The sequence below is a fragment of the Coregonus clupeaformis genome, unplaced genomic scaffold, assembly GCF_020615455.1.
Source record: "Coregonus clupeaformis isolate EN_2021a unplaced genomic scaffold, ASM2061545v1 scaf0623, whole genome shotgun sequence".
Classification (NCBI taxonomy): domain Eukaryota; kingdom Metazoa; phylum Chordata; class Actinopteri; order Salmoniformes; family Salmonidae; genus Coregonus; species Coregonus clupeaformis.
Window position 1 is genome coordinate 230,008 of NW_025534078.1, and position 15,431 is coordinate 245,438.

The window sequence follows — 15,431 nt, forward strand, 5'->3', positions numbered from 1 at the left end:
CAGGGGTCTTAAACCCATTTTGCCCTGGGGACACATTCGGTCTTCGCCATGATCTGGAGGGCAGCACTGTATTGCCTTGCTGTCAAAATCCACAAAATCCCATACTCCTCTGTATTATCTTAGAAAAAATATTGATGCTCCCTGACTGTCTAGCTTTTATTTAGGTGATTGTTAGCTGACTGGACACAGTGAATATACTGTTTGTGATTCCCTGATAATACACAAACTGTTCCTGACAAGTACTGAAAGATACAATTATTAAAAGGTCCATTATCATTTCTATCTCGTTTGTTATTCAAGTTTAGACTGAACTAGGTTTTTTAGTAAGACAACCACGCGCCACATTAAATTGGCTCGCGGGCCGCATCTGGCTCATAGGCTGCCAGTTTTTGAGATTCCTGTACTACACCTATAAGGTCAATCACAGTCTTATGTCAATGAATTCAAATGATGAATTTGTACACTACTTGTAGGTGGAACTTGTCAACCTTCTAACATTCTAAACTCCACCACTTTTTTTGTTCTTCTATTGTTAGAAAATAAGAAATACATTTGTGGATGACTTTTACAATGGATTCTTTTTTTGCTTCATTTACTGTATTAATTTCACCTCAATTCCTCCACGCAGCTGGTCAGCCACATTGACCATGCACATATAACATATAGCCTGCAGCTAGAAGTCTCACTTGCACCCTACCAAGACGACTCATTAGATGCCAGCAGCCACATTGTGATAAACAAATGCTTACTTGGCGTAAGCCCCCAGTAGTGGACGTGATTGCTATTGTCACCTCACAGCAGGGATGCTGCAGATTTAGAAAGGCCTGCCCTTGATACCTTTGCATGATTAAGACAATGAATGCATTCATAGTGCTACTATAATGGTACAAGCCGGTGACCATTTGAAAGACGTAGAGGGAGTTATTGCAGTTGAACATGTTTGTGTCATGGCGTCAGAAAGAACCTGATTTTTACAGAGCCGAGTGAACTCGTACACATGTCATTTGTAATAAAATCGTTATAATAATTCTAACCAATAGTTTTCAGAACATTGTCTGTTTGCATTTTACTATGACAGCAGGCTCATAAGGTCAGTTAAAATAGTTTGAGGGTCAATTAATTGAATTTAATAAACTAATGCTATGCTAAGCTAATTGTTACCATTGCTATTGATCCAGCCATCTGTGCAGGCCCTGTGGGAGCCCTTTATTAACTGGGGCTTTCCAGTACAATGCCGCCTGAAATCGGTGAGATTTGGGGGTGAATTCGGGTGACAAAATTAGCCAACCCCTGGGCCATATGTGCTATGTCTGTTGTGCTCCACACACACAAGTCTACCATTCAAGAGAAGCCCAATTTAAAGGTGCAATATGCAGAAATTGCTACGCCATTTCCTGATTGCTGAAATTCATTTAGTTCGCCTAATTTCAGTTTGTGTGACAAAACAAGCACTCAGAGTGCACAGAATCATTGTACAATCCAAACCGCTGTGAAATATATTTTCAATAACCAAAAATATTGTATTTTCAGCTGTTTTGAAGCTGGTGTACAAAAGTAAAAGACGCAAAATCGAAACTTAAGACCGGGACGCATACAAATAGGGCACAAAGAACAGATCTACCGCTTCTTAGACTTGCTTTCAATGAGTGACAGATCTATAACTCACATTGCTATGTGAATTTGGTTGGGTCGCCCAAAAAGTTACATATTGCAGCTTTAAGAGAGGCCCAATCATGATGTGAATAATCCTTCCCTACCATGGCAACATGTTTAATATAGGTTCATACCCCTGATTTAATTAATAAAGAAATAGAAATGTTGATTTGAATTATTATATTTCTCCAATTAACAAAATGACAAATGAAACTCTAGCTATTGATTTTCCTCTATTTGAACAAAAAATCCAACATGTTGACCGTTCTCATCCTTTTGCCTCTACAGGTGTGGTCTACCTGACCTCCACACTGACCCACCTTGGCACTGCGAGCGTCAAGCTGGCTATTACCGCCCAGGACGGTGAGGGCGTGACGTCGGCCCGACCCGCGGAGGTCACAGTGAACGTCCTGCGCAGTGCCCAGGCCCCAGCAGTCTTTCAGAGGTCACGCTATGCTTTCACCGTGCCCGAGAACACCCTGCCTGGCACCCCGGTGGGCATCGTGGAGGCCCTCAACCCTGCCAGTGAGTAGTGGATAGACAGGTGTTAGAGATGTTGATTGGGCTCTTATTGTGCGGGTTGCTATTTTCTAATTTTAGTAATTTAAGTGAGTACATGCATGCCCTTATAGTTTCATATACAGGTAACTGCCAAAATAATGGAAACGCCAACATAGTGCCTTTAAAAGGGCGTTGGGCCACCACCAGCCGCCAGAACAGCTTCAATGCGCCTTGGCATAGATTCTACAAGTGTCTGGAACTCTATTGGAAGGATGCGACACTATTCTTCTACAAGAAATTCCATAATTTGGTGTTTTGTTGATGTTGGAAAACACTGTCTCAGGCGCCGCTCCAGAATCTCCCATAAGTGTTCAATTGGGTTGAGATCTGGTGACTGAGACGGCCATGGAATATGGTTTACATCAGTTTTTATGTTAATCAAACCATTCAGCGACCACTTGTGTCCTGTGGATTGGGGCATTGCCATCCACTCCAATCAGGATAGAAATGATTCACCATAGGTTGAAGGTGATTACTCAGAATGGCTGTTTATTTACTGGCATTTCCCTTGCCCTCTAAAGGTTTGAGTGGACCTAAACCATGCCAGGCAAATGCACCCCACACCATAACATAACCCCCATTTTGCTCAAGTGTTTCCATTATTTTTGCAGTTACCTGTAGATTTCTAATGAGTCCTTATATTTTGGCTTTGGAAATTCTGTAGTACTGCTGGATAGCGTGGGGGGGGGGGTTAGGTAGATGTTACTAGTTGTATGACAAATACCTAAACACCAGCCCCTATCCCTACCCATAGATTTCATAGATCTGAAAGAATAGGATCAGTGTAAGCTAGATGGTAATGGCTATTTCTTGTCCACTGGAAGAGTAGGTGCAGTTCCACCATGTTGCTTACACCTATCCAATCCTTTCAGATGCGAAAAGTGTCAAGTGGCACAGTCGCTAGTAGGTGTAAGTAATTCATGACTTGTTTGTTTTGTCCGTTAAAGTGACAGACTTCTGTCACTCCCTTTTTGAACTGTCCCTCTTCTTCCTGACAAGGCTTAGTGCAGTTGTCAGCTGAGGTGGATGTAGGGTGAAGTTGCTCTTAGACGCTAATCTCGGTCAGTTTAGCATTTTCCCCACTAATGGTTAAGGTTAGGATTGGGGGAGGGGAAGCTCATCATATATCTGTATCTAGGGGAAACTTCACCCCGGAGCGCTTAGGTGAGTGCTGAGCAAAAGGCTGTGGAGCAGGCCGCCTGCCAGGGCTGGTGGGAGGCAGGGGAGTTGGGGGGGTGTAAGTCTCTCCCTCCTGGATGATCACACAAAGGGGATTTGGCAGGCTTTGGTGCTCCTCAGCACCTGCTAGGGCCATAGGTGAATGGGCAAATGATTGTGACACAATGTTCAGTATTGTGTCGAGGTATATAGTAGTAGGCTACATCTCTGTGAGAATTTGTTTTAGCCTCCTGTTAACTTCTCACCACCAATGGCTCACAACACCTTGCTATTAAAAATATAAATACAGGGATATTTTGATCATATTGAATGTAGAAATGTTGTGGGGCTTATGTGTTTCTGTTATAACCCTTTACTGTGTTCTACCTTGTTTTGAGTTGTCTGCAAAGCAGGTGTGTAAGTCTGTTAGTGGATTACTCACGTGATGTGTTTGTCACCTCTTATCATTTAACTGTACATGGGTAGCTGACAACGGCCCATATTCAGAAAGCTTCTGAGTAGGAGTTCTATCAGTTCCCCCCTGTCCATGTTATGTTATTAATTATGATCTCAAAGGTAAAACTGATTCTACTCTGAGATGCTTTATGAATACGAGCCCTGATCTTCAATAATCCAAGTGAACTAGCTTTCAATAAGACCTGTACTTTTTCCAGGAGGAATTCCTTTGGGGATTCATGTACTGTGGAGAGTTCCCCACGTTCAGATTTCCCTGGATTATCCCGTTACTGGCCACTCAGAGCAGTGTCACTCCTAGCTCTGGTCCAAGGCGTTAGTGTGGCTTGCTAACACTGAAGGCTCAGCGTTAACAAGCGCCGCACTAACGCCCTGGACCAGAGCTATGTCACTCCTTTCATTGTGTCTAAACGGCTAAGCCTTTCTTCAGCAGTAGACAGTCATTTAAGGTTGTCTCGTTGGTTAACAGATTAACCCCCTGGAGTTAAAACTGTGAAACATCAAGAATGTCTCCTTTGAGGGAGGGGAGGGAAAGCCCCCCTCCCCCCTTAAGCCCCCCTCGAAGCTTTACTATTCCCCCTGGCTGTTAGGGTGTAGTTACTGTTAAAACAAGCGGGGGGGGGTCACATTTTGTGAAAGTTGAATTGGTTGCTCGATGAGCTATCAATTATGTTCATTGATTGACTAAATAGGAACAATTATACAGGTCAGCCAAAAATACCTGATATTGTGGGTCCTAGTTTTATATCCATCCATCCATAAATGTTTTTCTTGTCATCCCAGACTCGGTGGACTCGTTGTCGTACCGCATCTCGTCGGGGGACCCCCACGGTCTGTTCTCTGTCCACTCCAGTTCGGGCCTGATCAGCACCAGCCGCCCGCTGGACCACGAGTCCCAGCCCTACGCCCTCCTGGTGCTCCAGTGCCACGCGGGCACCACCTCGCCCATCTACAGCAGCACCCAGGTCAACGTCACCATCGCTGACGTCAACGACAACGCGCCCGTCTTCCCCAAAATGACAGACACCGTCGCCTTGTCCCAAAACACGCCTCCCGGAACGGTTCTGTTCATAGCCCATGCCCACGACGCAGACAGCGGCACAAATGGGAGGGTGCGGTATTTCCTGTCACGTGGTAGTGCTAGGGGAAGTATGCCATTTTATGTGGATGCCGACCTCGGTACAGTGTACTTAAACCAAAGCTTCTCTCGGGACCCGCGACCAAAGTACACCTTTGAAATTCTGGCGAAGGACATGGGCGAACCTTCGCTCACTGCCACGCTGATGCTCACAGTCAACGTGGCGCGCAGTGCCACTGAAGACACCCTGGCCTTCGAGACACTAGTCTACCAGGTGGAAATGGGCGAGGGCACCCAAATAGACACCCGGGTCATCCAGGTGAGGGCACATCGAAGCCGAGGAAGCAGCAGCCATCAACAGGGGTCCAAACCCAATCAAGGCCTCTCCTACTCCCTGGAGCCCGACCCAGACTTTCCCCCTCCGCCTCTCCGAATCCACCCCGAGAGTGGGTGGCTCTTTCTCTCCCAAAACCTTGACTATGAAACAGAGCCCATGTTTCGCTTCAAAGTCCTTGCCACTGTTAAAGACGAAACAACACTAGCTATAGCTAACACCACCGCTACAGCCAATGTTATCGTGCTCGTCCTAGATGAGAATGACAATGCACCAGTGTTCACCAGCCAGACCTACTTCTTCACGGTCCAAGAGGGGCCTTCGCCCCAGGGCCTGGTGGGGACGGTGCAGGCAGTCGACCGAGACTCCAGGAAAAACGCGCAGCTGTCCTACATCCTGCTGTCGGACGGGAAACACTTCCGCATCAACACCAAAACAGGTAAGAGGCCCTTTCCAAAGACTTGTGCATACTTGCTTTCATCCCTTCATTGAAGTAATTCCTGATCTGACATGGATGGATGTGTTAAAGCTATGAAGTGGGACCCTTGATTTCACCAATCCATTAATGTTAGATTTGTGATTTATTTCTCCAAGGAATGGAGCAGGGAAGGATGCATTTTTACAGCATTTCAAACTGGGCAGGGTGATCATAGATATCCCTATTTAAGATTAGGATAGGAGAGAGAGAAGTGGCATTAAACTGTCGAATATGGATTAGCCAGCCAAATTGAAAGAGTAGCCTGCCATGGCGGTCCGGGCTGTCTAGTATGAAATCAAATTTGGTGGCCTCTGGACCACTAATACCTTGATTTCACCCCAAATCCACAGCTAAATTCTCAGGACTATGATGAGCGTACATGTACCCACATTTACCTGTATCCACGGTAATGGATTAGTCTAAAAGGCACCTGTCTAATGGAGCAGTCTGTTTTAGATGTCTCTCTCTAAATGCAGAATTGTGGTATTGTGTTGCGGTAATGATTTTAAAAGTGCATTATAATATTTAAGGTGAAATCTCCAGTTTTAAAGCAAATTTCATGCAGTTCCACAAAAATCGTATTAGGCCTATTGGATTTATTCAAGGTAAGGGATGTATTCGGGATGCTTTGAATGCTGAGTGAACATTTCAAACTTGATGACTTCGTTTGAAGTTACTTAGATAAGGGGTGTGAATACTTTCTGAAGCACTGTAAATGGGGTTGTTAACTGAGCCAGAAATTCACAGGGGTCATTTTTGTATTTATTTAGATTTTCACTCAAACTAACTTTTTTAAATTTTTCTAAGTCCACACCACATTAGGACACCACTTTTGAGGTCTGGAAAAAATGAAATGTTTTATTTATGAGTGTAGTAACCCTTTAATTTAAGTGTGCAGGCACCTAGTAGTGTTTGGTTAGTGGTGTTTCTGAAACACGCATGAGATGGAGTTTGCAAAGCAAATGCCCATTGGATTTATGCAAATAATCAGGATATCCTCCGTGTCAGGTAGGCATAGGCTACTTTGTAGCTAGTTAACATTTAATTGAGAAGGTTTTTGGGAAAGCCGCCATCTACCAGAAGACGGTTAGGCCTATCGTTAGCATCGCTATCAATTTCCTGTTCCTTGTTTGAAATGGTTTGAACCCTGGATGTTTTACTTCATATTATGAGGCATCTCTTACCTTGCTTCAAAGTAGCCAAGCCAAAATCCGACCATAGAAATGTTGAGGGAAATATTTGATAAACACTTCCTCAGATGCACTCTCCTGTTCTAATCAACTTTCTTTCATGTATGCACTCATAACTGTAAGTCGCTTTCTATAAAAGCATCTGCTAAATGGCATATATTATAAGATTGTTTTCCCACTAACGGTTTGGGCTAGGTAGAGATGCATGGTTTTCAGTAAAGTAATGGTGAAACCATGGCAGTGGCAAAGCTGTGCTCAGTGTTTTTCTATGGCACTCGGGCTGCGCTAGGAAGGCACACCATTTTCAATAGATAGTTTATGACTTTGGAAAAAGTAGCTGGCTCAAAATGAGTCTGTTACGGGCCTCCCATGTGGCGCAGCGGTCTAAGGCACTGCATCGCAGTGCTTGAGGCGTCACTACAGACCCGAGTTCGATCCATGACCGGGACACCCATTGGCCCAGCGTCATCCAGCTTTAAGAATCTCATACAAGATTACAAATACTCAGAAATGTCCTTACCCAATACCTACCCTATCTATGTTAATGGTGTGGCAGGTAGCCTAGTGGTTAGAGCGTTAGGCTACGAACCGACAGGTCGCTTGTTCAAATCCCCAAGACAACCAGGTGAAAAATCTGTTGAGCAAGGGACTTAACCCAAATTGCTCCAGCATCGCCGTTGATAATGGCAGACCCTGGCCATGACTGGGGGGAGTTGGGATATGCAAAAAACACATCACCAAATTATTATTTATAACACTAATGCTTTCTCGCTCTCTTCTCCATCCCTCTCTCCCAGGGGAGATAATCAACTGGGTGTCTCTGGACCGGGAGCAGCATGCTGGGCACACCCTGAAAGTGATGGTGACGGACCAGGGCCAGCCCCGCCTCAATGCCACTGCCACCGTTCACATCCTGGTCACCGACATCAACGACAACCCACCCCAGTTCACCCACCTGCCCGCCGCCGGCAAGGAGCTCAACGTCCAGGTAGAGAGAGAGAGAGAGACACACACACACACACACACACACATTTTCACCAGTCAGCACGTCACATGAGCTAAAACACGTATTGACACTTAATATTAGTTAGAATGTAAGATTTTGTTGGACTATAAATGGCTGTGATAATATTATTATTATTGTACAAGGTAACTGCAGATAAGAAACTGACGGAAATTAGAATTTTGAAATGTGATAAAGAAATAAGTTACTATTACTACATAGTACACGTGACTTCACAGGAACTAACTCAAAACATTCAATGTGACTGACTGCATGTCATCGGTACGGTATCTACATGGTATTTTAGTATGACCCATTATTATGAATGTAATTCATTATGCATGCAGTAGCATGTACATCTTTTTAGTAACATGGTTTAATGTTAAAATGCACTTGTTTTGTTCATTCATTCTCTTGTGGTGTTCTTTTAGGTTTGGGCAGGCCTCCCCACAGGCTCATTGGTGACCACCATGTTTGCCAAAGACCTCGATGCAGGAGAAAATGCAACAGTCAGGTTTTCTCTGACGACAGGTAATGTTTTCAAATGTTAACACAGAATGTTTTACATATTTGAATTGGTCTTACTCGGATACCATTTGACTTAAAGGGACAGTTCATCACAAAATCAAAGTTAAGGAACTAACCTAAATCTTATCTTTAGGGTTCATGTTTTAGAGCTAAAAGTTGGTCTTATGTTGCCCTCATTCCAGGCCATTGTGTAGATCCAGCTATGCCCATCAATCCAAAATAATGAAGATGAGCACCATATCATCTTTATCTATGTCTGTATGATGTGTTGTTCTCACTTCATGTAGTTTTCCTCTCTGTCTCTCGCTCTCCTTTTCTTTCGGTGTCTCTCTCAGATGAGGAACAGGGCCACTTTGAGATAGACAGTCAGAGTGGAGACATACGGACCACGGAGCTATTCACCCAGAACGCCAAAACCCAATACACCCTGACAGTGGTTGCCACCGACAACGGAGCTGGCCCCCTAGAGGAGACAGCCGTCATTCACCTCCAGGTGCCCTGACCTCCTTTTGCATAATGGGATTGATATTGGCCCAGTTCTCACTGAGTACTACTATGACATGCCTTTACATGTTTGTCATTTACCTTTAGCAGTTGCTCTTATCTAGGGTAGCATGCAATTAAGATACATGATCTTATAATATGTAATAGAGACAACTGATGATTACTGTAGATGGTTTGGAATTCTAGTGTAATTTCAATAATTAGTAGCATTTGTAACATGATTTGCAATACTAGAGTCTGCATTGGCAATTAGAAATGTAATGGTTTGAATTGAAGTTGAATTCAACCCATTTCTAGGTTCAGGCTGCAGAGAATCAACACGGCGGCACCCACCCCCAAAGCATGCAACACTTCTCTGTGAGGGAGGACACCAAACCCGGCACTGTCATCGGCTCCGTCCACCTCTCCCCATCCCCAACAACCAATGGCAGGCTGCGTTACTCCATCGCCGAGGGCGACGGGGTCCTTCACTTCGGCCTGGACAGCTCGTCCGGCGACCTGTACCTCAACCAGCCGCTGGACTACGAGTCTACATCACTCTACTTTCTGGTTGTACATGGCGAGGACGCCACGGGACCCGGGACTAATGTAACAGTATTTGTGAGCATAGCGGTGGAGGACGTGAACGACCACGTGCCCTGGTTCCCCTGCGAGGTGGTCATGTTTGGGTTGCTGGAGGACGTAGAAGTTGGAACGCGTGTGTTCGCCTTCAACGCCAAAGATGGCGACGGGAGCCTGGCCAACAGCGGCCTGCGTTACTCATTGACCTTTGACCCTGAGCTGGGCATGTCAGGAGGGTCATCATTGTCGTCCGCAACATTTCCTTTCTGCATCCACCCGCTCACCGGCACCCTCACCACGACCGCTCCCCTGGACCGCGAGAGGACCGTGAGCTTCACGTTCATGGTCACTGCCACCGACCAGGCAGCGAGGGAGGCCGACCGGAAGTTCGCGACTGTGACCGCTCAGGTGTTCCTGCTGGATGTGAATGACAACCGTCCGGCGTTTGTCTCCCAGGACACGGCCCTTGTGATGGAGGACACGGAGGTGGGGAGCCTGGTGCATCGTGTGGTGGTCGTGGATGATGATGTGGGTGAAAGCGGCCAGGTCACCTATTGTCTTGTCTCTGGGAACAAGGAAGGGTTCTTTACTTTGGAGGAGAAAACAGGTATGCTCTTGGTAGTATTTTGATGAGTGACGAAATTATGATTCTGTAAAATGTATGAGGAGTACTTTACCTCACTACGGTCTTTCCATAGTTTAACTTCCAGGCGGAGCACAAAGGCCCCCAAAGCAAAGCATCCAGGTAGCCGGATGATTCACAATACAATTATTCCGCTTGCTCTTTCATTCGCTACATACTTTAGTCTGAGACTGCCATCAATGAAGTTGTTTGTGGTGACAAGGGGCGTTGTACAAAAAGTCCTCAGCGATTGGATTGTCTCTAACCAATCAGAGTATCAAAGCCAATGATGAATTTTCAAACCGCCGCTTTACCCACGTGTGCTCTGGCCCAACCAACCAAATTGGTGTCTGGACCAATCATACGGCGCTGAATGTGTTTGCATTCGGTGAAGGGTCTGGGAGGTACTCAGATCCAGACTCATTGCGAAGAATAAAACGAAAGTCCTTGGGCGTAGCGTTTGGCCGGAGCAAGGAGTCTGGGTAGCCAGGCAAACATCCATATCCTCTGGCATCAAAATTGTCAAATGAATCACTGATCTACAAATCACTTTGCATAACTACTCATTATGTGATCATGATTAGATTCTGTGCCTTACTTTGCTCAAACTGATCCCTTCAGACACACTGAATCTCTTTAGGTGGGGGGGGTAGCAGAGCCAGGTAGGGGCCCGCCCTGTCAATACAATGGCATGGGAACACTGCCACAGTACACCAGTCTCAACTCTCCTCTTCTCCCCCCATAGGTCTGCTGTACCTAGCATCCCCTCTGGACTACGAGCTCCAGACCTCCCACTCCCTGACCATCCAGGCCTCGGACCAGGGGCTCCCCTCCCTCTCCTCTACCCAGACCCTGAGGCTGGAGGTGGGGGATGTGAACGACCAGCCTCCCCTGTTCCAGCAGGACGTCTACACAGCCAGCGTTGCCGAGAACAGAGAGCCTGGGGGAGAGCGTGGTCACTGTGTCCGCCACAGATAAGGACTCCGGTACGTACCACTCTGGATACTGTACTTTTTTTTTTTCAAATTGTGTTTTATTGTTCAGATGGAGAATACAGAGTAGAAAAACATTAAGTTGCACAGTTTCCTCTCCATTTGCAGTGCTTCAATTATTTATTGGAGCACTAGCTAGCGCCTCATCTCAAAGTAAGAAGTAAGCCTTGTCCGAGCCAAAATGGTCCATAGGGAAGGAGCCTCTCCTGTTCCTGTAGCATGAGGCAGTTTGGTGTAAAAGTACCCCCCCTGGAGATCACAGGGCCTTACCCCCTTACCCCCAATCCATCTCCTTACTGCGAGAGTGCCAAGCGCAGAGGCATCAGGTCCCGTTTTTATGAATCGACCGGGGATCAAACCCTCAACCTCAGGGCGGTCAGGACAAAGAGAACCTTGGGCAGAATAATACTCTAGATAACATTGAGCCCACATCACTCATTGTAGACAAACCCATCCACAGTTTAGATGTACACGGTGGTCACAATACAGTTTAGCCTCTAGGTGGCAGCATAAGCATATGAATTCTGCTTTGAGAGACCCTATCTTACTGTGGTTGTGCTGAGTCCGATCTGTCCCGCAATATAGTGGTCAAGAAACACTGCTGATTATCCCTTCTAACCCAAAATCCTGACCATAAAATTGCATTTGGTAAAATAAACAAGTTGGCTATGGTTTGCGGTTTGGGACACTTTTTATACTCACATTTGATTCTTATGTTGCTCTCTAACTGTTCACTGTCCAATGGTAGAATATTAAGGGGAATTCTTTTTGATATGACATATCTATAGCTTATGGAAACATTTGGGATTCCTGTGTCTTTTCTACTATCTCAAATAACAGTTTAGCAGGTGCAACTATGGGGTGACCTTGTTCCCTGAAAAGCCACAAGTCTACCATTCCCACCCCATTTTTCCTCTGCCCCCGTGTCCATACGTGGTTCATGTCAATCACCAGTATATCACACTGACAGGGGCACCATTAACTGACAATATGTGAGTTTTCAGTAGAGCCCTAGAGGCCTGACAGGTCAAGAATTTCTACTTCTCCATTTGTCCCATTCCATTATGTCTGCGTCCCATATGGCACCCTATTCTCCACATAGTGCACTACCTTTGACCAGAGCCTTATGGGCCCATGGCACCCTATTCCCTACATATATTTCCTATGGGCCCAGGTCAAAAGTAGTCCACTATATAGGGAACATGGTGCTATTTGGGACGCATCCTTTGGGTTTGATTGAAAGGAAGGGAGCGCCGCAGTGCTCCCCTGATCTCGTCTTCTACTGTTTGTTTTCTCTCTGCGCAGGCTAGTTCAAGCTTACATCGCACCGAATTACACTCACGCCCCAACTTAATCAATTTTGCACATCCACACGTTGGCCCTGTTTATTTTAACACTTCGGTCCTCCGTAGCCCGCCGGCCCCCAAATCGCTTTTCTTCATTTCTCTCCCAAATATTGAAAGTTGAGGAAGAAGGTGAAGCGAGGGAGGGGTTGGTGTTCTCGTTTTAAAAACCCAAGGAGGTGTGTGTGCCTGAGTGTATGTCTGTGTCTCCGCGCGCGTCTATGTGGGTGTATGTGTGCGTGAGACATTCTTGGGGGTGAGAACAGTGTCCAAAAAAAGCAAGCAGACAGAAACCCTCCCCCCCCCTCCAGGAGATGTGAAAGGTCCCACCGACCATGAGTCCATAATCCCAACCATCTGTGCTAATAGGCCTTGAGTTTTCATCTGTCTCCTCCAATCACCTCTCTTCGGAGTCGCCTGAATCTGTGGCGTGCCTCGATGGCCGCTCTCTCTCCATCTCTCCCACAATGAATTGTGTTATTTGATTTTCATTAGCGTTTTCTTTTTGACTGACATGGCAGGAAGGTTGTTTTTGTTGCACCAATTGTTGGTCTTTGTCTCTCACTTCGGTGTGAAGAAATTGTGAGGAGAGGGAGAGACTGGTTGTTCAGTACTTCTTACATTTTTTGGTAATGAAATAAATACTTTTTTTATTGGTGGAAAATACAAAATTATACATGTTTACATATTTCACATTTCCTTTTTTCTTCCCCCTCCCCAAGTTGTCAATCTTTCACTGACATTTTGCTTGACAGATTTTTTCTTGTTTTTCTCCCATAATAATACCCTTCACTTTATAGTACAATTTATAGTTTGGCAGAAATGTGATGTTTTTCAATATCTGTTCCCACAAGGAAAAACTTTTATTTTATTTTTTTTATACAAAAAAAATCGGAATTAGTCATAGTAGCGCTTTAATTCATTGTGGGTTGTTTGTGAATTGTTCTGTCCAGCTCGTGTTTTTGAGAAGTCCCATGCCAACTGTATGTTCAGCATACTAGGTCATTCATAACCTTTTCGCAATACTGAGCCAAGCTGGCCTGGTTATGTATCCTCCATAGTTGCTGGTTATGTATCCTCCATAGTTGCTGGAGCTATCACCAGGCCCACAAGACAGGGAAGAGAATATACCCCACAGTCACCCCTGACAATTAGTGGTTGAGTTAGATTTCTCCCGTGAAAGTGTGTGGTGATGTGAACCACATGCGGAGACCTGCGCTGGCTGGTGCCTGATGGGGCTGCTCTACCACTTGACCTCTGTCTGTCGGGGGTGAGAGGGGTGGGGGGGCTATGACTAGGTCAGGGACATCAATCTGTGTGTCTGTTTAGTACTCTACTAGCAGCACTTTCCCTACTGCCACCTCTCCCTGTTTTTCCTCGAAACCACCAACCTGGGTTGTGTTCAGTAGGGCACACTGTAGCAAAACGATTTGCGAAGTGTTTCCTATTGGACACGTTCAGATGGTACCTACCTGTTTTCACTCCGTTTCGGAGCGTTTTCATCCGTTTTGTGCCTGAGACGAGCGGGGGAGTGAGTGATGTTGGGGGTGGGTGGGGGGCGGGGGGGGGGGGGGGGCAGATTTCAAGGTGTGTGTGTGTGTGTGTGTGATCCACTAGCATTCAATCAGACTGCGGCACTTGGTGGGGCTCATGTAAAGGTTAGCCAAATCTTTTCCTTCTTTTTTTTTCTTTCTTTCTTTCCTCATATCTCAAGGTGATTTACCCCCGTTAGCAATGGTTTCAATCTGAGAATCAGATAAGGCCCCTGTCCCAAACACCACTTTCTCTCCAGACAGGCCCCTAAACATGGTCTGTGCCCCAAATGGCACCTTATTCCCTGCCATTTGGGACGCGTACGTGGGCTGACACAACGAGATGCTAAACGGCGACGTCGGAGTGGAATTTTTATTAATGCGCCCTTAAACTTCAAGGGTGTGTCCCAAATGGCACCCTATTCCCTATATGGTGTAGTGCACTTATTTTGACCTGAAATGGCATCCTATTCCGTACTTTTGGTCTGGTCAAAAGTAGTACACTATAAAGGGAAAAGGATGCCATTTCGGTCACGGCCCAAGATGTCTAAAAGGAGCCATGTGGAATTTGCTGGGTTATCATCAATCATATTACGAGAAGAAAAAATAAGTTCATTGGTTTTGATGGAAAGCATGAGTGAGTTTTGGTGGGAAATGTTGGAGGCTGGAGCGCTAGACTAGCTGTAGCAAGGGCTGTTAATATTGAAATGGATAGTTTTTATGTGCATACCTGCCATTTATTGAACAATGTCCTATTTATTACATGGTCCTTGTTTTGAATGCCTTTGATTCAGACCATGAGCTGGACGGATGGTGCCATGGCTACATGCCCTCAACCTTGGTACTGTTTTCGTGTGTGTGTGTCGGACCAAAGTTCAAATAATATTGTTTTCTTTAAAATACTTAATTTCTGCTTGATTGAGCTTGCGTGGCACAATGGAACTAAAAGTCCAAACCCTGCCTATCTGGCACTCCAGGCAGGCTCAAGCAAACACTCAAAGTATTTGAAAAAAATTATGTTATTTTGTGTACCATGCATCTGATATCGGCTGGATGTGAACAGTACTCTCTACCTGTAACTAACTGTCCATCTATCTATCTACAACAGAAGAGAATGCTGCGGTGTGGTATAGCCTGTTGCCCGGACCGGGCTACGACTTTTTCTCCATCGACCCCCACTCTGGAGAGATCAGCACCACCTCCCAACTGGACAGGGAGCTGTACCAGCAGTTCACCCTCAGAGGTTATACACATTACACACAGCAACTCATTACCGTTAAAGGTGCAGTCTGTCACTTTCATTTCAGGTAGCAGTGATGTCCTTTGTACTTGTTTGTAAATGGAGGCATTGAGTCAATCTTGAGAATATGATTGTGTTTTTTTATTTGTGTGCACTTGCTTGTGGTTGGTTCCTTGAGTC

At 45.6% G+C, this 15,431-nt stretch overlaps 2 protein-coding genes across 2 annotated transcripts in view; both read left to right on the forward strand.

Annotated features, from left to right (window-relative positions):
• The window catches only part of LOC123485239 (protocadherin-23-like), a 26,221-nt gene extending 15,099 nt beyond the window's left edge, over positions 1–11,122 (forward strand). The window contains 7 exon segments of the mRNA XM_045216155.1: positions 1,942–2,178; positions 4,630–5,697; positions 7,724–7,914; positions 8,361–8,460; positions 8,793–8,950; positions 9,259–10,129; positions 10,890–11,122. Coding sequence (XP_045072090.1) covers positions 1,942–2,178; positions 4,630–5,697; positions 7,724–7,914; positions 8,361–8,460; positions 8,793–8,950; positions 9,259–10,129; positions 10,890–11,122 — 2,858 coding nt within the window.
• LOC121560099 (protocadherin-23-like) overlaps positions 11,094–15,431 on the forward strand; it is a 22,528-nt gene continuing 18,190 nt past the window's right edge. Inside the window, exons 1-2 of the mRNA XM_045216153.1 lie at positions 11,094–11,130; positions 15,120–15,254. The gene's annotated coding sequence lies outside the window, so the exon portion shown is untranslated. The remainder of the gene's footprint in view (positions 11,131–15,119; positions 15,255–15,431) is intronic.